Source organism: Tursiops truncatus, chromosome 15 (assembly GCF_011762595.2).
Source record: "Tursiops truncatus isolate mTurTru1 chromosome 15, mTurTru1.mat.Y, whole genome shotgun sequence".
Taxonomy (NCBI): domain Eukaryota; kingdom Metazoa; phylum Chordata; class Mammalia; order Artiodactyla; family Delphinidae; genus Tursiops; species Tursiops truncatus.
This window is the reverse complement of record NC_047048.1, coordinates 34,409,177-34,436,735: the sequence shown is the minus strand read 5'-3', so window position 1 is coordinate 34,436,735 and position 27,559 is coordinate 34,409,177. Positions and strand designations below refer to the sequence as shown.

At 47.2% G+C, this 27,559-nt stretch overlaps 1 protein-coding gene and 1 non-coding gene across 6 annotated transcripts; one reads left to right on the top strand and one right to left on the bottom strand.

Moving 5' to 3' along the window:
• Positions 1–78: 78 nt before the first annotated feature.
• Positions 79–27,306, top strand: HMOX2 (heme oxygenase 2). 5 transcript variants are annotated; one of them, XM_073792377.1, is made up of 7 exons: positions 79–193; positions 8,545–8,672; positions 22,381–22,507; positions 24,393–24,510; positions 24,880–25,371; positions 26,307–26,433; positions 26,523–27,306. In XM_073792377.1, the coding sequence occupies exons 3-7, from the start codon at positions 22,422–22,424 to the stop codon at positions 26,648–26,650; spliced, it is 951 nt and encodes a 316-aa protein (XP_073648478.1). In that variant the 5' UTR covers positions 79–193; positions 8,545–8,672; positions 22,381–22,421; the 3' UTR covers positions 26,651–27,306. The 5 variants fall into 5 exon arrangements, with proteins under 5 accessions (XP_073648478.1, XP_004310399.1, XP_019784405.1 ...); XM_019928843.3 differs by lacking the exons at positions 79–193; positions 8,545–8,672 and adding exons at positions 15,519–15,648; positions 17,153–17,301; XM_004310351.4 differs by lacking the exon at positions 8,545–8,672 and having other exon boundaries at positions 93–193.
• Positions 15,442–15,548, bottom strand: LOC117308387 (U6 spliceosomal RNA). The gene has a single exon (XR_004522369.1). It is a non-coding gene; the product is annotated as a U6 spliceosomal RNA (small nuclear RNA).
• Positions 27,307–27,559: the final 253 nt, after the last annotated feature.

Below are 27,559 nucleotides of genomic sequence, written 5' to 3'. Positions count from 1 at the left end.
TTCGACTTCCGCAGCCGACCAGCGTTCTGGGATTGCAGCCACTTGCCCGCCGCAGGGGTGTGTCCTCCGCAGGCCCCGCCTCCGCTGCGTGCGCACGTCGGGCCGCCTGCTTGGCTGCGGCGGCCGCCGCGCTGAGCTAGACGCTGAGTGACGCGCGGACTCGGCGCTGACGGGCAGCAGACCTCAGCGGCCGGTGAGTGTCCGCGCCCTGCCGCCCCTCCCTCGGGGCTCCTCCGCGGGCCTGGCCCGCCCGGGCCCTCGGGAGCTGGGCTCGGTCGGCCATGGCCCGCTGCGCCCCAGCGCCCGCTTGAGGGAGCCGTGGCGGGCCAGGGGCGGGGGGCGGCCCGGAGAGGGCGAACGCGGCGAGCGGGGTGGGGGCCGAGCGGGGGGACCCCGCTTCCTAGACGGCGTTTCAGAGGCCCAGGGAGGCCTAAGCCGCGAGTTCGCGTAGTTGTGCCCCGGGGGAGGTGACCCCCTGGTCGCCGCGGGCGGACTTGGCGTTCCCGCGGGGCCTGCAGCCTCTGGCCGCCCAGCCCGCACGTCTGTCCACCTTGGGCCGGCGAGGACCCAGACCTGGCCCGGCGGCGGAGAGCCGTGCCTGGGCTGTTGGCGTGGGCCGGGGCTCTGCCCTTCCTGCTCTTGACTCACCTCGGTCCGTAGGGCCCTTTGAGTCACTGTCTTGACTGACGGAGTGACCCGCGGCCGCCAGATTGCGAGGGACCAACGTCAGGGGCAACCGGTTAGTCTGGCAGGGAGTCTGCTTGTCACCTCATAAGCGCAGTGCCCTAGGTGTATTAATTGTCTCGTAAAAGCTGCCAGGACCGCCTTGCACAGTCTTTGCACAAGGCCTGTGTCATGTCATTTAAATGACTTCTGATGAACTGGTTGTTGTGGTCTGTGGCTGTTCATCCTATTGTCTTGTATTCATGGCTCTGTGAACCACACAAGGCGGAGCATGATTGAAAAAATATAAACATCCTATGGCGCTCTACAGTTCAGGAAGCCCTCTCACTCTCAGCCCCTAACAAAACCCTGTGAGTTGATAGTTTTCCCACAGGTGAAATGGGTTTTAATGATGAATCTTGAGTTAAGAGATTTAACCTGCATCCCACAATCAAGAAGATGGCACAGATGGCCTTGTACCTGGTGGTCTGCTCCCAGATCCCATGCTCTTTCCTAAACAGAGCCATGGAGGTTGGAAATGGATTATGTTATTTAAACTAGACATTTTTCCCTCTCCCCCTAAACTGCCCTCCCAAGCAGAAGGAAACAGGGAGCTTACTGGTTTTATGTATTTGAATTTCTGTTAGGCATTAACCAGGTGTTTTGATTAAATTTTTTTTGTTTTGTTTTGTTTTGTTTTGTTTTGTTTTGCGGTACGCCCCGGACGCGCAGGCTCAGCGGCCATGGCACACAGGCTTAGTTGCTCCGCGGCATGTGGGATCCTCCCGGACCAGGGCACGAACCCATGTCCCCTGCATTGGCAGGCAGACTCTCAACCACTGTGCCACCAGGGAAGCCCCTGTTTTGATTAAAATTTTAACTGTCATATTAAAATTTTTAGGTTTTCTTTTGCGAGGAGGAGGATAAGGAATATAAATGAGTAAATCTGTGCTTTTAAAAAAATTATTATTTTATATTTATTTATTTATTGGCTGCTTTGGGTCTTCGTTGCTGTGCGCGGGCTTTCTCTAGTTGCGGAGATCGGGGGCTACTCTTTGTTGTGGTGCATGGGCTTCTCATTGCAGTGGCTTCTCTTATTGTGGAGCACGGTCTCTAGGTGTGCGGGCTTCAGTAGTTGTGGCTCGCGCACTCTAGAGTGCAGGCTCAGTAGTTGTGGCGCCCGGGCTCAGTTGCTCCGCGGCATGTGGGATCTTCCTGGGCCACGGCTCGAACCGGGGTCCCCTGCATTGGCAGGCGGATTCTTAACCACTGCACCACCAGGGAAGTCCCTAAATCTGGGCTTTATTCATTATGTTTTTTTCAAGAAACATCACAAGACAAGACATCACAAGCTTACCAAGAGCTAACAGTTCAGTTGGGCATTTCAAGTTTACTTGGTGAAATTGGGAAGAGTTTTCAAATACAGTACCTAAGCCAAAATACTCTTGGGGGTATGGGAATTCCAGGGAGCTTGGAAACACACTTACTGAGTGACCTTGTCAGACTGGCTATGTGAAGAGGAAAAATCTGTGATTCCCCCATTGTCTGACTTGATTTCCTTTTTTCCTTTGCCTGAGCCAATGAGATGATATGCTGTGAGTCACCAGAGTCAGGAGTATGAGCTACTCCAGAAATGACAATGCCAAGGAGAAGGTGAATTACAGAAAGTAAAGTATTCATTGCCTTTGGCTTACCGTTCCTTGAGTCTGTTGAAAAGCAAAATAGCTGGGACCTTTGGGCTACCTTGGTGTTTTGGTTTCTTTTTAAAAGCTGACTCTCTTCATAGGATAGTTGGGCTCTGTTCATAGGATAGTTGGGCTCTGTATCAGGTTTGCACCAAAAACTGAAATATTACTCCTCTAGGAGGAAGATATTTTTGAAAATTGGAATTGTATATTTCAGTGTAAAATTCAGAATTTAGTTTGTAACTCCTTGGAGAGAAAGATTTGAACAATACATTACCTCCTTGTATATTATTGACCATAGTTAACTAAAAAGTGATAAATAGACATTTAATGCAGTCTCTTTTTCTGATACTAGTTAATGGGAGAATTAAGAGATCTGGGTCACATTTCCTTTTGTGTTGAACACAGTGAAGGTTTTTTGCTTTTTAACTTAATTTATTATATCTGTTAGGTTTGTTTGTGTAAAAGTATAGGACGAAAGCTCTGCCTTTTATTATTTATTTATTTATTTTTTTAAGAAGATGTCGGGGTAGGATCTTATTAATTTAATTTATTTTTGCTGTGTTGGGTCTTCGTTTCTGTGCGAGGGCTTTCTCTCGTTGTGGCAAGTGGGGGCCCCTCTTCATCGCGGTGCACAGGCCTCTCACTATCACGGCCTCTCTTGTTGCAGAGCACAGGCTCCAGATGCGCAGGCTCAGTAGCTGTGGCTCACGGGCCTAGCTGCTCCGCGGCATGTGGGATCCTCCCAGACCAGGGCTCGAACCTGTGTCCCCTGCATTAGCAGGCAGATTCTCAACCACTGCACCACCAGGGAAGCCCCTCTTCCTTTTATTGTAATCTGAATAATCTCTCAGGGTATTTTTTCCCTGCTGAGAAGCAGTGCCATTGCTGATTAATTCTTGCCAGCAATGAGAGAAAGTGGAGGGGGCATATCTTTAATTGGAACAGTTAATATAACTGCTTATACTGGGGTCTTCCTGTTTTTTATATGGAAGTTATTTCACTCTGGTGACCACTCGGGTGCTCTGTGATAGTTCACTCCAAGGTTTACTTTTCCCTGTTGACTTCATTTATTTACCATAAGATGTCTCCCATTATATTACACATTGTAAAGCCAGCTAATGAAGGCATCTGGCTTTAAATTCTTTTAAACTTTCTAAAAATCTGACACACAGTACTGAAATACAGCAGCCCATAACTGATGGTCTGGTCTAACAGTGTTACATATGTTTACAGGATATGCAGTTACATTTATTCATAAATCCTTTCTGTATGACCAGTGTCTTTCCATTAAGAATAACAATGGTTTTGTAGTTCACTATAGATAATTTAGAGGTGCGTAGCTATTATAAAGGGAATATGTTTACAATCAGCCCATCAGAGGACTGCATCTAAATTGCGATTGTGGCTGACTGCAGTGGAGCCAGGAACTCTTTCTGGGTCGTCATATCAACCACATCTATAGTCAGACCTTACAAGGTAATATTCTAAACCTTAACTAGGCATTTCAAAACAGCAGTTAAATTCATGAGGCTCTTCTCAGTGAGCAGGTTTTAATGTTGCTTTGATGTAATTTTAAAAGGCTTTTAGCAAACGTGCATTTCCCTATGTGATACATTTCTTTTAAGCAAATATTTTAATAGTAATCCAAGGGCTGTTTAGTCTGCTTTTGGAGTAGGAATTGCATCAGATTGCGTGTCTTCTTGCTGTTCAATGATGTGATGTTGAGGAGGGTTCTTTTTTCAAATGTATGCTTAAGTATCTCTCTCTCTGAAAGTCTACATATACACTAACTTTTTGTTTGCACTTCAAAATGATTGGATTAAGTACAAAATTGAGCTGATTAATCAATTTGTAACCATTATTTTCACAAACAGCTATTCAACACTAGACAATGTTGTTTTACATGTGTGTATATGTATCCAAATAATACATATTAATTTATATTAGAAAGAGTGAAAAATAAACGGTTTGTTTCTCCCCAAAAAGGAAGCTGTGGTATATTTTTGATCATGAGAAAAACATTAGCCCCTTGAGCTGCAGTTTCTGTGTCTGAAAAATGAGATTAATTCTTGATGAGCCTTCAAGTCTTGAGTGCCTTGAATGCTGCTTTTCAATCTAAGACAGGGGTTTCCAAACTTTTCTGTTTCACTAAGTTTGGAGTTGGGCCTGGGAACCTGTGTTTTTAAAGTTTCCCATGTGATTCTTGTTTGGGGCCTCCTTGTCTAAAGCCCAGGCTGGATGGAAGAGGGAATAGATTGGTAGGAAGGCAGAGAAGTAAGCGACAGGATACATGAGGAAGGAGACAGCAGAGAGGACAGGAAGGGCGGATTGCTGCACACAGTGACTGTGGTCAGCTTTTCTGCCAGAGGCCCAGCAAGTGGATATTCTTTTCTCTCCACTTAGGGGAAAAATTAATTTTTGTCACACGAATAGATTTGTTTCCTTCCCAGGAATATCATAAGTCTAATTATTGTCATAGTTCTCAGTAACTTTAAAAGGGCTTTGTGGAAGAATGGCATAAAGAGACAGGTGTCTAGCACCCCGCCAGCCTGACTTTTTCTCAATACTCCCAGCTTCTTGCCTTTCTCCCAGTGAGCTCTCTCAGTCTTGGAAGCCTCAAGTTTCACTGTCTTGTATTATATTCAATCCCGCAGTTACCTTAGGGCTATGGGAAGGTGCTAGCATGATTAAAAACAATTTGCCATCATGCTTTTAGCTAATCTAGTTGGCTGACCTGCCTCCTCAGTCACTGGGGTGATCATATTTATTATGCCAAACAGTGGGACCCATAGTCTGAGCATACAGGTATACTGAAGGAGTTGGTGAGACAGGATATTTGAGTCAGAACTGTCCTGGAAAATCTGGAACATAAGGCTCCATCTTTAGCACTGTTGTCTGTACTGCACAATTAGCATTTATACTATAATACACCTGTTACGTCATTTATCTTTCTATTTCTCTCTGTCTGTTTCTCATTTGAAAGCTGCTTGAGGTCCTGAACATCTTAGGCCTCCTTGTAGTCGTAGAGCCCATGAGCATTATAAGTGTTTGTTGATGATAAGATGGCATGTCACATGCCTTCCTTAGTACTGGATCTGCTATTCTCTCTGGCAAGACCACTAGGAGCTGCTGCAGAGGAGCTGTTGTCACCTGGAACTATTTCCAGGGCAATTTGGAGGAGGGCAGGCAGATGAAGGAGAACAATCGGTGAGCAAAACTGAGTGTGGGTGGGAGTGGGGACTAGGTAGTAGTGTTTGAAGGCAGATGAGAAAAGCAGACGTAATGAAGTGGCATTAAACCTTTACTCCCTTGATTTTCTACAGGAAGGCAAGGGAAGAGTCACGCCTCCTCTTTGCTTAGTAGTAGCAGGTATCCCACTAATTAGAAAAGAACTTTTAAAACACTCTATTCTGGGACGTCCTTGGCAGTCCAGTGGTTAAGACTTCGCCTTCCAATGCAGGGGGTGTGGGTTCGATCCCTGGTTGGGGAGTTAAGATCCCACGTGCCTCGGGGCCAAAAAACCAAAATATTCAAAAACAAAAACAAACAAAAACACTCTATTCCTCTGCCACACTTGGGTTTTTGTCAGCCTCAGCAAAATTTCTAAGTGTCTGTGCTCAGTGTCATGTTTGTCTTGCTTTGTAACACTTTTTGTGTTTGCAAAAAGTCTTACCGGCAGACCCAGAAGGAACAAAGTGGGGTGACTGGCTGCTCTAGGTTATGCTTTCTTCCCTTTGCATGTGGCTTTTCCGGGACTTATGCCCAGATTTTAAAGTCAACACATTCAAGTGCAAATGCCTACAGGTAGAAGGACAAAGAAGCTAACTATCTGCCCATTTGGCACACATGTCTTGCCTCTATGGTGTGCAGACTATTGGCACTGAGGGGATGTACAAAAACAACAGCAAATCCAGCAATCCTTGTTCACAGGGGGTTGGCAGTCACCTTGAGGAGGTGCAAAACAGTAAATTCACTTTGTATGGTTTATGTTTGTTGTTTTGACACTCAATATTCTGCGAGGTCAGGGAAGTATGGAGCTGAGAAGTGGAAAAGATGATAATTTGAATGAAACCCACTGGGTTAGGTAAAAGACAGAGTAGGAAGAGAAAAGAAGGAAGGAGGGGAAACCCCTCTTTAATGAATAAGCATTAAGGGGTTTTACTAAAAACATATTACCCACAAAAGGAATGTCTCTCATAAAGTAACTCATCTAGAATAGGGATTCTTAACCTGAATTCTCGGTCCACAGGTGAACTTTAGGGGCCTGTGGTTGCTCTGGAATGGCATAGGTAGCATTTTTTAAATATATAATTGTTCTGGAGAGAGAGTTTGAAGTCTTCATCTGATTTTCAAAGGGATTTGCAACTTCAAAAGGCTAATGATTATTATATTCTGACAAATACCCTTGCTACCCATCTTCAGAAGTGCACGTCTGTGAATTTGTATCTTCAGATGAGGAGGTATTTCCATGGAAGATTAGAGACAGAAACCGTAGGATTCCTTTGTAAACAAGAAGCCTTCTACCAAATATCAAGTGTCATGGGACATACTTGAGTGTTCATGCAAAGGGCAGCATGTTCCCACATACACAGTGGTCTAATCTGGTTCCCAGGAGTGGGGTAGCTAAAGTGCCTTTACCTGACTGGTGTGAGTAAGGCTCCAGGTCTGCCCTCAGGGACCTTATAGTCAAGTGCAGCCAATAGAGTGTGTACCTGTCTGTGATACAGAGCTAGAGCCAAGCAGGAGTGTTGGGGAGAGGGTGAGTTGGCACAGAAAACACATGCTTTTTGGAAGGTCAGGATGTTTTTCAGAAACTACTAGACTGTTGGAAACAAGGTATGAAAGAGTGGAGGGAGCCCTGGGCAGGTCTGTGAACAGTGCCTAATTCAAGACCAGCTTCCCTCTGCTGCTTTGGACATGCAGACCTAAAAGACTGTCCTAGAGCTGCCGTCACTTAGCACACACGGCGAGAATGGAAACCATCTGTTTCAGAGTGAGTGCCCTAGCTGCCCCAGACCACAGCCAGCAAAGCATGCTGAGCTCAGGGCTCCTGAGGGCGGAGGAGGAGCTGAGCTCCTGCCTCCCACCCGCCCTGACTGCTTTAACTGTGGATGCTCCACTGTACTTGCTCCATGTATTAGCCTTCCGTGTAGGGTTTGGTTTGAGAAAAGGGGTGAGCATACCTCTCAAAGCCCTGGAGCACATGATTCTCTTCCTTTCTTGACATTTGCCCTCCCCATCGTGTCTACCTTTTTTACCCCTAGTTATTCATTCATTATTGCCTAATCAGGTCCTTAGTCAGCAGTAGATGTTCTGGGCTATTTGAGTTTCCTCTCGATAATGATTAGTGGTGACAATGATGTTTGACCAGTTCTGGAGACCTCTTGGGAATTACAGGCACCCATTTCATGTATCTTTTTTTTTTTTTTTTTTAATTTATTTATTTTACTTTTGGCTGTGTTGGGTCTTTGTTGCTGTGCGCGGGCTTTCTCTAGTTGCGGCGAGCGGGGGCTACTCTTCGTTGCAGTGCATGGGCTTCTCATTGCGGTGGCCTCTCTTCTTGCGGAGCACGGCCCTAGGCACACGGGCTTCAGTAGTTGTGGCACGTGGGCTCAGTAGTTGTGGCGCACGGGCTTAGTCGCTCGCAGCATGTGGGATCCTCCCGGACCAGGGCCCGAACCCGTGTCCCCTGCATCAGCAGGCGGACTCCCAACCTCTGCGCCACCAGGGAAGCCCTCATGTATCTTTAATTTATGTATTTTGTGCAGGCTGCCTCATGGAACAGGAAGTTATTCGTTTTACAGTGGCAAAATGCTGTTTTTTTAATTTTATTTTATTTTTGGTAAATTGCGATCACTGTAGCATTTTGCTTTTCCCCCTTGCAATAATAACCTAATGCCTTGGTGTATTTCCTCCAAAATGTGCTTAAAGACAGGATATGGGCATGTTAAAAGAAGGTTGACACCTTCCCTAGACTAACGAACATGAAGAGAATTCTGCTGTGAAATCCCTTCTCTAAAGCCAACTGGGGGAAAATAAAGGGTTTTCACAGAGGTGGACAGCAGGAAGGGTCAGTGGTTTGTGCATGCATGGAGTGGAGGAGTGCTGGTAAGTGTTTGTTACCTGGACTGTTAAAATTTTGCCTATCCATTTCTTTTCTTTGCTTTTTTTTTTTTTCGGCCGCGCTGCGCAGCATGTGGGATCTTAGTTTCCTGACCAGGAATCGAACCCGCATCCCCTGCAGTGGAAGTGCAGAGTCTTAACCACTGGACCACCAGCGAAGTCCCACCTATCCATTTCTTTAAAAAAAAAAAAAAAAAGGTAAGGCAGTATTCTGCTCTTAATCAGGCTTTCAAAGTCCTTAAAATCTAAAAGGTGTGTGGTCAATAGCTGTATCTGTAGAATGTTAGGAAGCCAGTTTAAAACCAATGCAGTGCAACATTTCTCTTTCAGTGAGCTATTTGAGCACAGAGCATCATGTGCTTGGTCCCCCTACAAGGTCTGTGTCACCCCCCACCCTCCATCAGTAGCAATTTCTGCAGTAAAAATACTGCTCAAAGATGCTTACTCACTAGCCAGGCATTTTTCTTATTTCTGGGATTCACTGTTAAATGTTCTCTTTGTCATCTGCTCTTTGAGAATACCTTGATTTTGAGAATACCTTACATTCTGGAAATTGTCTATTCACTCAGCAAACCCTGATTAGGTAGGTACCCTGTGTTGGGCTGTAGGAGACAAAGATAAATGAGCCATAATCCGGAAAAAGACATGTGTACAAATAAATACTGTAACAGAATACAAGTGCTATAATAGATCATGAAAGGCTTACTTAGGTAGCCCTTAATGTAACATCATGCCTCCAATATCATCCAGCTCATTGTTATCTAGACCTTATTTTTAGAAGCAGTACAACTCCATTTTCAGAGGAATAGGGGAGCTGCTCTGTCTGAAATGGGTGGGGGAAACCCAGTCTTTCCTGCTCTGCCTCCTGTTAAATACCATCTTCCCTGCAGCTCACTGAGAAGTGCCTCTTATTTTATAAATGAGGATGTTGGAGTTCAGGGCAGTCGTGTAATACAGCTAGCTAGCGCAGACCTGGTAGTAGAGCTTAGTTCTCATCCTTAGCCTACTTGTCAGTCAGACACCAGACTGATAAACAATAATTAGATTTTCTCCCAGTTTTATGTTCTATTCCTCCAAGAAGTCAGTGAGTACATTTCTGTCAGGGCTTCACCTCTGCCTGGCTTTGTTACTGAGCCTACTTTAAAGGTTTTGCCTCCTAGCGATCTAAATACAAATCAGTCCTATTCCCAGGAAGGTACTGTGACCCTTTTCATTGTCATCTGTGGGCAGTGCCAAGTTGCCCCACCTACAGCCTCTTCTGTTTTCTGGTGGAAATTCAGTTTCCTCAGAAATCTCTGTAAAGGATATTTGATGAAGGTGTGATGGATGGTGTGAAGCTTAGCCTGAAAACAAAGCTCTTCTTGTCTCTGTAAACTGATGAAGGGATGAGAGGTTCGAGCGGGGTTTTTCAGCCTTGGTGCTGTTGACGTTTTGGGCTGGATAATTGTTGTTGTTATTGGTGTGTGTGTGTGTGTGTGTGTGTGTGTGTGTGTGCACACTTGTGCTTTCTGTGGGATGTTGAGCAGCATCAGACCGACCTCAGACCCACTAGATACCAGTAGCACAGCCCATCCTCCAGTTGTGACAACCAAACATGTCTCCAGGCATGGCCAAATGTCCCTTGAGGGATAAAACGGCCCCCATCTGAGAACTGCTGGGTTAGGGATTGATCGGCAAGAGACCTAAATGGAAATCAGAATTTTCAAGTACATTTTTCATTTACCTAAACTTTTATTTACAGCGATGAGCTGCTCTAAAGAAACAAAACAGTAACATGTCCCGTCCCCGATCCTGACCCTCTGTGGCAGGGAGGGGCTTCACCTAACTCATGTTCAGAGCCTCCTTAAAAGAATTTGAACTCTGGTGATCATCTTCCTTTAGGTCCTTTGCAAATTTTATTTTGCTAGAAATTCCAAGGTTTTTCTGTTCCTTTCTTGGTATCTAGTGTTATCAGAATGAAAACAGAGGTTCTTCACAGTGAGCATTCAACTCAGTCTGTGATCCCAGTATAGATTTGATGCTACCTGTAGGGCCTTTCATAGAGACAGGGGTTTTTCCATTTCTTAACTAAAAGTATACAGGAACATTTGTTAACTTTAAGTGACACTTTCTTTAGTTTATTAATCAGCATCATACTATATGGCAGTTTTATAAGTAAATTATCTCATTTTTATACCTACGTTGCAGAGTTGTTATTACTATCCTTACAGATGAAGAAACTGAGACTCAGAGAGGTACCTGGTCGAGGGCCACCCAGCAGGTGTGCAGCAGAACCAGGGTTTTCTCTCTATCCTGCCTGACTAGAGCCTGTGCCTTGACCACAGCCCTTTGCTGCCTCTCAGCCTGTGTGTGGCAGGGGATTCTCTCTTGGCTGGGCTTAGTTCAGGTCAGGTTTGTTGGACGCTTACCATAGGCCAGCTCTAGAGATCATCATGCAATTCAGTCATTGCCTCAACTCCTTTGGTGTCCTGTCAGCACATTAGCATTGTGCTGTGCAGATAGGACTTCTGTGTGTATGGCTGCTGTTAGATTTGTTGAGCCCATCTTCCAGAAACTTTGAGGTGGAGGGATTCGGTCTGCATGTCATAGGATGTATACCGAAATACAAATACTTATATTTGTATCTAAGTTAATAGTCACATTTATACAGATGCTGAGCTACTGCCGGTGACTACTGCATGGGGAGGCTGTGTCCTGGGCATTTCGTCTTGGTGAGGAAACTAATGCACATGGCTGTGGAAATTTCATGGATAGACCAGGTAGAGTAATGTGTGATGATCTGTTATCTCTTACCTTGGATCTGAGAAGGCTTCAGTGAAGACCTAGAGTATCTAGAAAAAGAGTTTGAGGGCATTTTGCTAAGTAATCACTGTGCCACCTTGATTTTTCTGCCTTTCAAGTATGGTTTTGAGGGGTGTTGCAAGTAAATTGTTACTAACAGTGAAATTTTTGAATATTTTGTCTTTCAAAAAATAAGTTTTATTGAGTTAAAGATTATCCTTATAAGTCAGCTCTCATTCTGAGATGCTTTTTAGAGTGGAAGAGAGGGCTGCTGTTACAACTAACTGCTGATAACTTCACATCACCTACAGTATATTTTTTCTACCCTCTAGCTCCTGGCTACTCCTAGGGATATTTTCATCCATGTACAAATAGGCCAGATATACTGAGGGAGGAAAACAGTTGCGCACCCCCATTCCTAGGAGCTGTTGCCTCATTTATTAATACAGGGAACCAGAGAGTTGAGTGGCAGCAGGCTGCCTACTCTGTGCTCCTGACTGCTCCTCCAGTGGAGGCAGGACCTGCTGGGAACGCTGGGAAAGCCGAGCCTCTTACTCTAAGAAAGTCCGGTAGCTATTGCTGCTGGTCCCCTGCCACCATAGACACAAGCCTGTGAGGACAGGGCCAGGCTCTTGGAGTTGCCAGTTCTTGGTCAGGGCTTGTTTCCTTGCCACCACTTCACCCACCCCTTCCCCTGCTGCCAGAATCTAGGCAGTCGTGAAAAAGCCTGAGAATGACACCTAACTCTGTAGGGCTGTGGAAATATGTCAAGATCCCAAACAGGTCCAAAGTGAGACAGAGGAGCCACCTCATTAGATTATTAGATTGACCAATGCCTTGGCCTGTGGAGTTGCTAATCTTATAAGAAGTTTATGTTGATGTACTTCCTATCCATCACACTACTGTTTCAAAGGCAGATGTATTTTCAGTAGACAGAAAGGACTGAATAGGTCTTAGACACTTAACACATGGAGGACACGCTTTCAGATTCTTAAAACCAGGTCTTCTGTTTCTCTGTAGTTACTATGGTAATAGGTACTATAGAAATGTGCAGACTCTATTGTGACTTCCTCTTGGTGTTGGGATGCCCCAGAGCCTCTGGCTTCATCGTCCACCAAGACCTGGCAGATCTGGCTGCTTCCTTCCAGGCACTGAGTGGTGGCAGGGGTCGGGGAATGGAGTCCCAATCCTCCCCCTTGGGACCAACCATCTCCAGCCTTGGCCTGCCGTGTTAGTCAACAAAAGTAGGGCTCTCCAGGGGACAACCTTCTCGGGTTGCCCTGTATTCTGAGTGAGCCAAGATGAGAGTTGTGGGGATGGGCAGCAGCAGCTTCTGAATCTTCAAATGGGAGCCTGAGCATTTACTTCTCAGAAATCATAGGACTGAGCTCACTTTTCATACTAAAAAACAAATGGCACTCAGTGGTTTAGCAAACCCCTCCACTGTTAGCGTAAATGCAGTGTAATATAACCTCAGTTTCCATGTTGCTAGTAGTCTGTCATGACACCCTACTAATTTCACGTTCATGTACCACTGAGGGTTAGCTGGGGACACAGGAGGAATCACCTTGCATTCAGAAGGACTCAGGTTTGGTCCCAGCTCGACTGTTTACTCTGAGTGACCTTGGCCATATTACTTAATTCTCTTGATCTTAGTTCCTTCATAGTCATGGGATTCTGCTTGAAAGTGACTTAGTCTGGTGTGTCCACATCTGTTAGACTTTAGTCTGGTGCTCTTCCTCTGCACCACCCTCTCTGGGGTGAACTTGAGGGCCTTTGGTCCCTGCAAGGATGCTGCTTAGGTTCTGTTGATCCTGTTTGTACAGAGGAAATTACCTGGGAGCCCATAGCACTTCTAGGTTTTCCAAAATGGAAATTCAGCAGAAGCATCCTAATCATCCACTCTCTCCCTCAACTCCCAAATGCTATTTGTAGTCATCATTTATGAGAGAAGCTGAAGTCACAGGTGACAGTTGTTGCACCTGAGTGAAAGGAAATGTGGCTGATCACTTAACCCACAGGACATGTGCTTTCAAGATTGTTCCAAAGTTGGAATGATTTTTGTTTGATGGAGATGACCCACCAGCATTTACTCTGTTACAACCAGCCCTGTAGATGTCTGGTGCCTAGGCTTTGTTCTTATAAAATCCCAACCTAACCATTTTAGAATTCAGTCAGTACTTCAGCCCCTATCCCTCCAGGTCCTTCTCATGGGACTAAAGAGTCTTGTCTTCTCAGCCCTGAGACCCAGTGGCACTCAGGGAACAAGGGCAGGTCTTGTATTTATTTCATTTGTAGTAGGAAGTGGCGTCTTTGGTGCCAGCAGCAGTAGATTTCTGGCCTCTTCTCTGCTCTTTTCAGTGTTTCAGGTTTCGTCCCAGTGTTTGCTTTTGAATTCTTGCTCAGCTGTATTAGAATGTGCTACAGATGAGCCCACCCCTCCATAGTGAAAAAAGCCTGCCAGAGAAGTCTTGGACTTCCTGAATCACGCCAGTTTTTGAGGTTACTAAGAGACTAGTGCCCTTAGTTGCTTTCTGGTTGCTTGTTGCCCAAATATGCAGGTGTGTGTTGAGTAAATCTGATGCAAGAGCTTTGTGTCCCTGGACTCCCCACTTTTCCAGGAATCCTTGTTTGAACTTGCTCTTTGTCAAGAGGTTAATAGTCATCCATTCATTCAATGAACTGTGGGATTGAATTCACCCAGTGATCAAAATGAAATGGGTGAAGCTTGTGTGTAAGATTTCCTGAGGTATGGCAGCACCAGAGTTCAGAGACCTCAGGTCATTTATTCTTGAAACTCAGAAGGTATTGATCTAGGTGATGTGGTTTCCTCAGGGTTTTGGGAGGCCCCTCTTATAACTGCTTCGTAGGGTAAGAGCTGAGTCAACCCTGTGCACCGCTTGCAACATCCAACTTAGCCAGCATCAAGCAGCATCTGCAGTGTGGATTTTCTAGCTTCAGTGGTCACAGGTCTCACCTCAGAAAGAGCAGGAATTCCCATTTCCTGACACTGTCAGAGGATGAGGGCTGAGTCAGAAGTCCTCAGGTGTGACCTGCCCAGAATTATCTATGGATTCACCAAATTTCACATTCTTCCTCAGTGTTTCAGAATCACCCAGCTGCCCGTTTTCACCAACAACTTTCTCAAGAGAGCATTTGAGCAGCGTTAAGTTTCATGAAGCACTTGTGCACACATTAGCTCATTTAGTCCTCACAGCACACTCGAGAATGTGGAGCAAAGAGAGTTTTGTTACCCAGTTTTATGGATGATGAAACTCAGCCTTCAGAAGGTTATGACTTACCTATAGCCATGGAGCTACTAAGCATTGGAACTCCAACCCAGATCTTTCTAACTCTAAAGACCATACCCTTTGTGCAGGGCCCAGCTACCTTTCCATTCCCGAAGGTGAGCTGGGTCTAGAGCAATAATCAACAGTAAGTGGGAGCCCAAAAGTGGCCCCTGTAAACTGACAGGTCCACTGAGCTCCCCCCTCCCCTGCATCATTCCAGCCCTCCCTGAGGTCTGGGAGCAGTGCAGGGACAGTCAAGGCTGTTTGCTACAGAAAACAGGTTGCACCTCCTCTTCATATCCATATGCCAGCTGGGGTGCAAAACTGGCCCTTGGTGCAGGGTTTACGCTTATAAATACTGGATTTTAAACAGTGCTGAGGAGAGCAAGTTTATTTCCACGTTGCATCCGGGAACAGGGCTTCTTCCCCCTGTTGAGAATTTCCTGGTGTCCTAGCACGGTCTGAAAAAAGCTCACCAGGAGTGTCTTCTAGGGTAGACCAGCTAGTAAACAGTTCTGAGTTCATTCTCAATTCTTTTTGTAACATTAACATTTGTTATAAAGTGGTTTCATGGTCATTATCCTGTTTGAGCCTAGTAATAGTCTTTTGTTGAATGCTGGGCAAGTATTCATTGCATTTTACAGGTGAAAAATGGAGAAAGCTGGAGAGATTTGGAAGCTCTGAAGAGATGCACCTTCCTGCCCCCTGGCTTCCTCTCTCCTTCTCCCTCTCCCTCCACAGTAGCCCTAGCATTGTTTGTTCCCCAGATCATATATAGGGTTAGAAGGAGGATGTTAGAATTTACTCGTTTTGTGTAGACAGATATTCAGAAAAGAACTTGCATGATGAGTAAGCAACCCATTTCTTTCTTTTTTTTTTTTAACATCTTTATTGGAAAAAATATGGAATGCTTCACAAATTTGCATGTCATCCTTACGCAGGGGCCATGCTAATCTTCTCTGTATCGTTCCAGTTTTAGTATATGTGCTGCCGAAGCAAGCACAACAACCCATTTCTTTATCTGCTGAGGCTTGCCTGATAGGAGTATGTGGCACCATTAAGAATTGACTTGGCCTGATTATGGGATTGTTCAACAGAAACAGGTATTCTCACTTAAAGGTGAAAAGGGGATGTAGAGAAGGAACAAATCCTATAGTCCAGGAAAGGGGGTGTCTTGGACTCTTGTATTCTGTGTTTATCATCTGAAAACATTTATGGGGCACATATTGTACATGGTTTCTGTGACAGGTGATGCATCGTTTTTAACTATGACCCTCCTGAATGTCACAATATGTGGGTGGGGTGAGATCATAGACAAAGATGTATACAGTTGAAAGGTATTAGTTCAGCCAGAAGAGTGGAAAACACACAAACACATCTCCATGGGCTGTGGGAGGAAGGCTGCACCAATGACCAGAGGCACCTTGAGACAGAAGAAACCAGAGGCCTCATTACCAGCAGTACTGGCTAAGAAAAGGAGTCAGAGCCTGCTGAGGCGCCTGCCCTCACAGGCCCGCGGGTGAGGAGAGGCCTTGCTGGGCAAGGGGAGAGAGGATGTGGGACTGGGCCTGTGTGGTGCTGTCAGAGGGACCCAGGGAGTCAGTGTCCACCTCTGATGTGGGGAGAGCAGCCCGGGGCAGGGACTATGGGGGAGACCCTGGGCTGCTGGAGCCCTGGGAGAGGACTCTGGGGGAGCAGCAGAAAAAACAACACTGGCTCCTAAACGAAAGCAACAGCCCAGCTGGGCCCTGTGAGGTGAATGGCCTTGGCCAGCTCAGAGGCATGGGAATTATAAACAAGTCATTAGTTAGAAAAAAACCAGACCACCAGAAAGAGGGGTGGAGGTAGAGAGAAGGAGGGAAGGAGGGAGGGAAGGAGTCAGATTTGAAGAAAAATAAAACCAGATTTCATACCATTTAATTCAGAGAGGTAGTACCCAACTAAATTTTTTTATTATTTTACTTGGTATTTTAGAATTTAATCCATATTTTATTGTCACCCCTCACCCGCCCCCTTCATTTAGCTAGCTTTGTCAGTAGGCATTTCATTCATGCATCAGCAACAATTACAGCTCAGGTTGGAGACTCCTCAGGGTGCTGTGCTGTACATGATTTGGAACATGGTATTGGACTCTGGGAAACTCAGAGTATGAGGGAATCTTGATCTGTCTTGTAGGATGCTTATAGTTTAATGGGGTGGGAAACAGGCTGATGGCACTTGTGGAAGATGAAGAATAATCATCTCTTATAAATGTGACGCCACTTCTAGACCGGAGTGAACTCTGAGCCACCAACAGCCTTCTAGGAGGCAGGCAGGGACTTCTGGTGCCCAGTAGGAAGCCATTCGGTAGGGAGGGAGCAGCCACTCACCTTCCGTCTGGCTGCTTCCTCCTCTGTGTATGTGGGAAAACAGCACTAGCTCATGTTGTGGGCATCCCATGAGTTGCGGTAGCTGATAGCTGGTCACTGTCAATTCCAGTCAGGCAGGAGAACTGTTCTCATTTCAGGGAGCTGGTTGCCTGCCTTTCCTCCCCCTTCCCTGCTCCTTCCTCTCTAGTTCTGGCCAAGCTCAGCAACCTGCCCCCTTCCCTCACTTGTGGTTTTCCAGGGCAAAGAAGAAGAATGGGAATGAAAAAAAGAATTGTTACGGATGAAGTCTCCACTGTGCCTTTTGGGATCACCAGGTGGGGAAGGAGTGGTGATTGTGTTTCCGTCTGGCAGCCGTGTCCCAGGCTGACTGACCTGAGATTTGCTGACGTGAGTCTCTATGGAGGAGGATTTAATGTCTTTGAACATGACTGTTTTTTCAGAAGCCCTAGAGTCTTGATTGAGCCTGTCATTTACCAGGGCAGAGGCTTTGAAATGAGTGTTGTGGATCTGCTGGGCCAGGTCCACAGGAGGGAACATTGGTGATCGGGACGTTGCTGCCGCTTCTCTCAGATCAGGTGTAGGAGTGGGAGTGAAAACCAGTAGTGATCGGGTGAACAGCTAGGAGTACAGGAATTATGGAGTTATGGAAGTAGATTTTACAAACAGAAAGTCACAGTTTTCTGGAAGTAGAAGAGAGAGGGCAGATCGACCTTTCTAGAATTAGTAAGAGCAAAGTAAAGGGCCCAGGGGACTTCCTGGTGACCACTTGGTACAGTACAGGGTCTTAGCTGGTTTCCTTGGTCCAATTGCTCTCTCTCTCCCTCCTCCCATGCCTTTCCTTCCCCCCTTTCAAGAGAATTGAGCCACTTTATATGAAAGAAGGAGCCAGTTAGCTAAAAAGTCCAACAAATAACAAGTATTCATAGTTTTCCAAATTCCCTTCCTGTCACCATCAGTATACTTAGTTGTAGATAGTCGTAGTCAGTGTTTGGGGGCCTTTTTTTAACAAAGAAGTTTCTGTAGACTTCTTTATGCAGGGGTAGAGCCCGTCAACTTGTTGCTGTGGTGCCAGGATTCCATTGTTTACTGTTGTTTGAGTAGCCCTGCCCTGTATTGTTAGACTGTGTGACTTTTTGCAAATGTCATAGTATGGCTACTTATCATTTTGATTACTGTTAATACTTCTTGAAGTGTATTTCCCACAGTGGAATATTTTGGGATCTTTCTGTTTTTGTTGGGGGGGTTGGGGCAGCTTCTTGTTGATAACAAGAGGTTGAAGTCTAGAAAGGTTCCACATTTATGATTTGGCCTCTGATTTTCTAGGGATTACAGTGGTTCCTACAAAGAAAAAAGGATTTGAGTGTAGAAGTCAGCCTGACCAAGTTTGGCCATGTAGCTTTTCAGAGAATGAAGTGATTTCTGTTTCTGACGTGCAAGGTGGCTCCTGAATGCTGCACCCCAGGCCACTCCCTTGAGGAACAGTGGCCAGGCCTCAGGAATGGACACAGCCCTCTTCCTGGCACCGAGCCTGTGTGGGTTGAATGTACTAACTGAGCCTTGCTGAGAATGTTCTCCTTCCCTGCCAGATGGAGTTTTTAGCCTGTGTAAAAACTCCAGGACTCAGTATTCTTGCCACTGGGATGGAATAAGCTGGTATCTGTCCTTGTTTCAAAGCAAAATCCTTAAACCGTGTTTTGAGTTTAGAACCTGTTGAAGTAGTGGACCGCAGAGTGCGCTTTGCTGGCCACAGATGCCTGCTGTTGGCGGCACGCATTACACCCACCTTCATTCCTTTGGATTTGTTGTTCAACATGTGTTTATGGAGAGCCTGTTATTTTGGGGGCCCTGGAGCTACAGCAGTGAAGCAGACAGCTGTGGCCACGCCCCTGGGGGCAGAGTCGGGCCTCCTGAGAGCTGGGAGGAAGGAATTAGGGGCTGTTGGGCAGGACCAGGTTGAAGAGCGTGGGCGGAGGGTGTGCCTGAGGGAGGACTGGCACAAATAAAGTGCTGCTGAGAAAAAAAAAGCCAAGACGGGCACTGGAGGAAAACTGGCTTTGCCTTCCTCTGTGTTTTTAAGAGAAGCAGAAGCCTTGTTGCTCAAGTGACTACACCTCCCAGAATGTGCAGTTATCAAGTAAAACAGTTAATGGTCAGATTTAATCGCTGATACAATCACTGCTGTGCAGCATGATGTTCAGGTGGAGGAATTTACCTAAGTTACTGCAGTTGGTAACCTAGGCAACCGAATGGCATTTGTTCTTGTCTTTGCCTGATTTTAGTTTTTTCCTGTAAGCAGCATGCGGGCTGCAGTCCTCAGGTGCCTGGGGCGTGTCCTCAGTGTGGCCGTGCACCTGCCTACAGCCTCTGGGGCCTTTTACTGCAGCTCCCTCCTGTGGGAAGCCTAGAACTCTCATCTCAGCACCCTCTTCTCTCTGCAGTCTGAGTGCCGAGCAGCTGGGGACAAATTGTGGCTCTCAGGGTCCCTAAGGGAGTGGAGCTCAGATGTTCTTTCTTAAAAGTCTGGGGAATTCCCGGGTGGTCCAGTGGTTAGGACGCCACACTTTCACTGCTGAGGGCCCGGGTTCCATCCCTGGTCAGGGAACTAAGATCCCATAAGATCCCGCAGGCCGCGCGGTGTGGCCAAAAAAGAAGTCTGTAAAGTTGGGTCAGTATGAACAAGCTGGGGGAAGCTATGTGGGGCTTATTCCACAGTTGGCAGAGTCTACCTCGACCCCTCAGAAAGAGGACACATAGCTGGGTAGCCTTTCACCATCTCTGTGGACTGTCCAGTTTCTAGCTTTGTTCATACTGTTGCTTGATCTAGAGGCACTTCCTCTCCCCCACCCCAGATCCCGTCTGTTGTTGATGGTCTGCACCATACCGTCACCAACACTTTGATAGAGAAGAGTGTATCTAATTTGGAGTCAAAAGAAGGTCCCATTTTCTATATTTTGCTGTTTCTTTTTTTTTTTTGCGGTACGCGGGCCTCTCACCGCCGCGCCCCCTCCTGTTGCGGAGCACAGGCTCCAGACGTGCAGGCCCAGTGGCCATGGCCCACGGACCCAGCTGCTACGAGGCATGTGGGATCCTCCCGGACCAGGGCACGATCCTGTGTCCCCTGCATCGGCAAGCGGACTTAACCACTGCGCCACCAGGGAAGCCCTATTTTGCTGTTTCTTTTCTCTCTTCTTTTCAGCTTTATTGAGTTATAATTGACAAAATTGTAATTGTTTAAAGTGTGCAACGTGATGATTTGGTATATGCATACATTGTGAAAGGATCCCCACAATTAACACATCCATCACCTCACATATTTACCTTTTTTAAAAAAATAAATTTATTTATTTTATTTATTTTTGGCTGTGTTAGGTGTTCGTTGCTGCGCGCGGGCTTTCTCTAGTTGTGGTGAGCGGGGGCTACTCTTCGTTGCAGTGCGCGGGCTTCTCATTGTGGTGGCTTCTCTTGTTGCAGAGCACGGGCTCTAGGCGCACGGGCTTCAGTAGTTGTGGTCTGCAGCCTCAGTAGCTGTGGCTTGCAGGCTCTAGAGTGCAGGCTCAGTACGTGTGGCGCGTGGGCTTAGCTGCTCCGTGGCATGTGGGATCTTCCCAGACCAGGGCTCGAACCAATGTCCCCTGCATTGGCAGGCAGATGCTTAACCACTGTGCCACCAGGGAAGCCCCTACCTTTTTTTTTTTAAGTGAGAACACTGAAGATCTATTCTCTTAGCAAATTTCAGTTACGCAGTACACTATTATCAGCTATAGTCACCATGCTATTCATTAGCTTCTCAGACCTTATTCAAACTGAAAATTTGTACCCTTTTACCAGGCATTACCCATTGCCCCCACTCCGAGGCAGCCCCCGTTCCACTGTGTTCTATGAACTGAACCTTTTTTTTTAAAGATTGTGCATGGAAATGGTACCATGCTTTGTCTGGCTTATTTAACTTTCTGCTATTTTCTAAGTGTTCTTGGGCAAGTACAAACCATTATATCTAATATTTACTGAGTGCTTACCAAATGGCAGGCACTATGCTTCCGTATTTTCACTTAATCCTTCCTGTCATTAATCCGATTGTATAAATACTAAATCTAAAGGTGAGAGAAGGTTCAGAAAGATCCTGCTGAGCAAAACCATGCCTTATAATATCCCCAAAGATAACAAAGAAGATGTTATCTAGAGAAAACTCAGGATATTTAGCAAAATACTAACTGGTTGTATCTGTGGGGTGAGATAGAGGTTGTTTTTTACTCTTTATACCTTTCAGGGACCTTTATGCCTTCTTTATACCTTTCAAAGACCATTTCTTGTACTTCTTTGTTCTGCTTGAACAAAGAAGTACCTATTTCTGGGTAGAGCTCAGTAATGCTCAGTAAGTAGATGCTGCTTGAGGTAGAAAGTTAAGGTCTCTTCTTTTCTTGGCTTGATTTGGCCTGAGTTGGTAGCCCTGGTCTTGCGTTACTTTGTTAGTTGTTGGTGCAGCTGTGCTGCTGTTCATCTGGAAAGTTCCCAGATGGGCTCCCACCCCTTTGCACTGCCGGAGTGGAGGGTGAGCTTGTTGTGTTCTGGGACCGTATCTCCCTGGCTGAGGAAGGCTCAGCCGTGGCAGCAAGCAGCAGGCACCGATTGGCTAACTTGTTATTTCCATCAGCCGGGCAGAGTCTGGAGTGGGCTGGGGACAGTTTGCTTGCGTGGTGACTCAGTGTAGCTGATGCAGGTTTTCAGGGGCCTTTCAAGCAGCTCTGCTTTAAAGCAGAGCTGCTCTGAATGGCCTGGCTTGACGTTCCACTTTGTGTGCTTCTCTGCACAAGGCCACCTGCCTTTAACAGGTAGGCTGGACTGGCTTAGATGAGCTTGCTGCCGCACTGAGAGCTGCTGCACTGCTCTTTTTTTTAAAATGATGTTTTCTTTGTTATTTTATGTTTTGGATAACTTTTAATTTTGCTATAATTTCAGAAATACAGAAAAGTTGTAAGAATAGTACATAGAACTCTTGTGTACGTTTTATCCAGATTTACCATCAGCATTTTGCCTCATGTGCTTTACTTGTGTGTGCTCCCCCCTCCATGTACGTGCCTGTACACACACACACACACGCACACGCACACGCGCGCTCTTTTTCTCTGTCTCTGAACCATTTGACAATAAGTTGCAGGTAGTATGCCCCGTTACTTTTGAATACCTCAGTATGTGTTTCCTAAAACAAGGACGTTCTCTTAACTAACCACAGTGCAATTATAAAAAACAGCAAGTTCAGCATCAGTGCAATACTGTCACCACTGTCCATGTTTTGTCCATATGCAGATATAGTCCCAGTAACGGCAAAGCTTTATTTTTAACAAAAACATTCCTGAGGCACGTGGGTGACTCTTTGCTTATGTTGCTCAGGGGAGAGCAGAGCCAGCAGGTGTTTGGGGGACGTGACTGTCGTGGGCGCCGCATCACCTACTCCTCATGTCTCTGCAGGACCAGAGTAGTGAGAGCAGCAAGAACCACACCCGGCAACGATGTCAGCGGAACTGGAGACCTCAGAGGGGGTGGATGAGCCAGAGAAAAAGAGCTCTGGGGCCCCAGAAAAAGAAAACCACACCAGGTGAGCGATGGGGGCTGGCCATCTTGAGTCAGGTGGGCCCAGGGCCTGCCATGCCCAGCACACCTGGCTTTAGGTGCTGGAGGCACCAGGTGTGGTCAGAGTCATGCTGCTGTGGTTCCCGGACGCCAGGCTGGCACTGAAGAGACAGCATATGGCACCCTGGGCTGCTCAGCGCTCTGCCCGCTCCTTCTCACCGTCACCTCCATCATACGAGGAGGCAGGACGGGCACTGCTAGGAATGCTGAATAGTGGAACTTGATGATATTCCTGGTCCTTTTTTCTTCTTAAAATTCTAAGCGTTTTGTCATCTGGGGTGAGAAAGGGTAATCAGAGGCAAAGCTGGCACCTTTTCCAGTGTCTCCCACCCCCTCGAATGTGGGAGCAACTCTAACTTCAGGGCTTTCCTTACTGGGGAGGACCAGTTCACTCAAAGCCTCTAGTTACCTGGGCCTGTTCTTCACTGTTCTTAGCCTGTCCTTGTAGCCCTGTCATTGGCAAAGTTCTTTTTTTTTTTTTCCTGAATATTTATTTTTTATCAAAGTATGGTTGATGTATAATATTATATAAGTTACAGGTGTACAGTATAGTGATTCACAATTTTTAAAGGTTATACTCCATTTATAGTTATTACAAAATATTGGCTATATTTCCTGAGTTGTACAATACATCCTTGTAGCTTATTTTATACATAGTAGTTTGTACCTCTTAGTCCCCCACCCTTATATTGCCCTCCCCCTTTCAATCTCCCCACTGGTAACCACTAGCTTGTTCTCTATATCTGTGAGTCTTCTTTTTTGTTATATTCACTAGTTTGTTGTATTTTTTAGATTCCACATGTAAGTGGAATTTAGTATTTGTCTTTCTCTGATTTCACATAGCATAATGCCCTCCAAGTCCATCCATGTTGCTACAAAAGGCATTATTTCATTATTTTTTGTGGCTAAGTAATATTCCATTCCATATATGTGTATGCATGTATGTATTATATATATATATATCTCACATATTCTTTTTTTTTAAAATTGGAGTATAGTTGCTTTGCAATGTTGTGTTTCTGCTGTACAGCAAAGTGAATCAGTTATACATATATCCACTCATTTTTAGATTTACTTCCCATTTAGGTCACCACAGAGCAGTGAGTAGAGTTCCAGCAAAGTTCTTTTTTTATATCTTGAAATAATTGCTAATAATAAACTATTGTCAGCACATGAGTGATATGAGCCAGTCTCCTAAAGAAGCCAACAGAGGCTGGGCTTCGAGAGGTCAGGTTTTTCTCACTCTAGTAGATGATTGTGTGGACGCACGTGAGCCCCTACTCGGTGCGTTCTCCACTTTGTCTGGTACTGGCTACTGGCATCTGTCAGCACCACTCCATCCTGCATAATTTTGTTAAGCAGCACAAACCTAGGTCCTGGCTCTAACCTCCCCGGCCTTGATCTCATTTGCATCCTCCTACTCCTGGACCCAGCCACATGTAATCCTGAAGACACTGTGGGTCCAAGGTGGGAGGAAAGCAGCAGGGCCACCCCAGGAGATGCATGGTCAGTCCTTCTCAGTGGTGTGGATTCCAGGAGAGACATTCCCAAAGGTTGTCTGTTCCCTGAAGCCAGCACACGCTGTGGTGTGTTTGTTCGGGCACTAGGGGGCCACAGTAGCAAAGCGTCATTCATTTGGGTGGTTCAGAGAGACACGGATACTGTGGAGGAGTAGGTCACAGTCATCCAGAGTATCTCCCAAGTCCTTGGAGCAGACTCACGTCTGCCTGCCCTGTGCTTCTTGGTAAGAGGCTGGAATCAAGTTTCTGAGCAGCCTCTGCCTCTAGCTCAGCAAGTGGTCAGCCTAGAGCTGGGAAGGGCTAATACACACATGCATGCTCTCTCCATAGGATGGCGGACCTCTCCGAGCTCCTGAAGGAAGGGACCAAGGAAGCGCATGACCGGGCAGAAAACACCCAGTTTGTCAAGGACTTCTTGAAAGGCAACATCAGGAAGGAGCTGTTTAAGGTTTGTGCCCTAGGTCATGGACTGGGTCGGGCTGGGGGCCTTAGTCCCATGAGGAAGCCCCCCTGGAGAGCCTTTCTCCATACTACATGCTTTCTCAGCGTCAGGCTGTGGTTTCATGTCTTAAGTGGAATAACATAGTGATGTAAAGGAAGTGATCCATGTTCCAAAGAATTCACCGTGTCATTCCTTTAAGAAACAAAAGCTTCCTGCACATGTGAAATAATTCACTGTATAAAAGTAGGCCTTTGGGGAATGGAGGGGGGTGCTACTCGAGCTTTTGTCTACAGCTGCTCAGAAGTGTGGGCAGTGGGCTCGGGAGTTGCTGGCCAAGGTCTCCCTTTCCCATGGTCTCCCCATCGCCCTCGGCAGCTGGCCACCACTGCACTGTACTTCACATACTCGGCACTTGAGGAAGAGATGGACCGGAACAAGGACCACCCGGCCTTTGCCCCCTTGTACTTCCCCTCGGAGCTGCACCGGAAGGCGGCGCTGATCAAGGACATGGAGTATTTCTATGGTGAGGACTGGGAGGAGCAGGTGCAGTGCTCCGAGGCCACCCGAAAGTACGTGGAGCGGATCCACTGTGTGGGGCAGAATGAACCAGAGCTGCTGGTGGCCCACGCCTACACCCGCTACATGGGGGACCTCTCAGGGGGCCAGGTGCTGAAAAAGGTGGCCCAGCGGGCCCTGAAACTCCCCAGCACAGGGGAAGGGACCCAGTTCTACCTGTTTGAGAATGTGGACAATGCACAGCAGTTCAAGCAGTTCTACCGGGCCAGGATGAACGCCCTGGACCTGAACCTGAAGACCAAAGAGAAGATTGTGGAGGAGGCCAACAAGGCCTTCGAGTACAACATGCAGGTACTGCCAGGGGTCAGGCGGGAAAGGGCCTCTGACCGTGGGGGGCCGCTGTGGGTCTGCCTGAATGGACATCAGTGCACTAGGACAGAGGGGCTGCCCAAATGGGCATCAGTGCACTAGGACAGGAGCTACAGCCTGCCCGAGAGAAAGTCAAGGGACCAAACAGGCCAGAGAGCACTAACCCAGTCATAGCTCTGCCTTGTTTGATAGCCTGTGTGTTGTGTTTTGGGAAGGCGAGTCCCCAGCACATTGAGGGGTTGGGAAGGAGAGAGCCATCTCCCTCCCTCTCACCCCAGGATTCTGGTCTTAAGGAATGGGTTTCCCTCTTTTTAGCGAGGATTGCTATGAGAAGCCCTACTTGATAAGTTCAGGGAGAGAACCAAGGAGAGTGAGAATGACTCAGTTTACAAGTAGCTGTTAGATGGGCCCAAGTCTGGGGAGGCTGATTCTGTGTCCAGAGCCCAGGCCCAGCCCTCAGCACCAGAAAGTTGCCACGGGAGGTGGTGAAGCGCCAGCCTGACCACAGGCCTGGCAGCCCTCTAGTCTGATCTCAGCAGGCCTCTGAGGGCCACTTAGGCTAGATCAGCCCTGTCAGGGCCTCATTCTCCCATGTTCCTCCTTTTCTGTTGTTTCTTGCTAAAAATACCCAGTGGCTGGAAGTAGGGAAGTACCAGTGCTCACACAGTGTCTTGGGGCAGCGCTTTTGCTTTCTCCTATCTGTCCCCTGGTAGTTTCAGTTGTGGGCTGTCAGTCTGGGCAGCACAGGCGCGGCCACACCTCCCAGAGCTCGGCGGTGGGGCACGGACTGGGGCTGCTGCTCTGCACTCCTGAGCAAGCCTCGCCTGCTCCAGCTCCGTGTCCGGGGGAGAGAGATTTTTCTTTGAAAACAGAGGATACACAGTCCAGTGATGGCTGTCGATCCTCTGCACCTGCAGATATTCAGTGAACTGGACCAGGCTGGCTCCTTGCTGGCCAAAGAGACCCTGGAGGATGGGCTCCCTGTGCACGATGGGAAAGGAGATGTGCGGAAATGCCCCTACTACGCTGCTAAACAAGACAAAGGTAGGTCTCGTGTGTCCTGAGCTCCCCCCAGGGTGGTTGTGTCCGTGTCCCCCGCTGATGCCATGTCCCTTGTTGGTGCTGCCGTGCAGGTGCCCTGGAGGGCAGCAGCTGCCCCTTCCGAACAGTCCTAGCTGTACTGAGCAAGCCCAGCCTCCAGTTCATCCTGGCCGCCAGCGTGGCCCTGGCTGCCGGCCTCTTGGCCTGGTACTACATGTGAAGGACCCACCACCCATGCTGGCGCCCTCCTCCTGACCACTGGCCTGCCCTTACCTCCACCCACGACCAAACTACCACCTCAGGTGACTTTTTTTTAATGCTGGGCTTGAGAAAACAAGCAACCAATAAAAGCCAGATGCTAAAGCCTTTGCTTGTCAGCATCCCATCTGTGGGCCAAATGCTGACCTGGGTGCAGGTCCACCCTCCCTGCAGCCCCCAGGCCACGGCAGCAGGAGCAGCCAGTGCAGCTCAGCGGGCCAGCCTGGGCCTCTGGAACCAGCTCTGCTGCTGGTGCACCCACACCTCTGACCCCAAGGCTCTTTCCCTCTGCTCTTCCTCGTCATTTTGGCATTTAGGTGGGTATCTTTCCCCTGTTGGGAGTGGAGTAGCTAGCAAGTTCAGGCTCCCATACCCCTGGGGTCGGGGGGCTCCCTAGATGTGGCTGCTCTTCTGCAGGACCTCTCCTGGGGGCAGGGGCCAGGAAGGGGGCAGAAGCCAGGCTTGCACCCTGCCTCAGAGGCCCTGGGAGCTCTGTCCGGGGTAGCCAGTCCTCATGCCTCTCAAGCAGAAACCTAAGTGGGGTCTGTTTGCCCATGGCCTGTCTTCTCTGACCTGTGGAAATGCTACTGCACTCAATAAAATGGACTCTGACAGCTGCCTCGCTCCTTCCTGGTGTGATGTCATCCTTCTCGATGGCCCCTGGCAGCCCCTCATGTGCTCCCAATACTGCTGGTCCCGTTCCAGCAGCGCACCTCTCCAGGGCAGAGTCACTGTGACCATCTCACAAAGACCCTTAAAGTCCATGTGGTCCCGTGGTTTTCTAATTCTTAGAGTGCTCTGGAGTTTTCCTACTTTTTGAGGTTTTTTTTTAATAACTAAGATAAAAGAGCAATAGAAATGAAGTACTTAT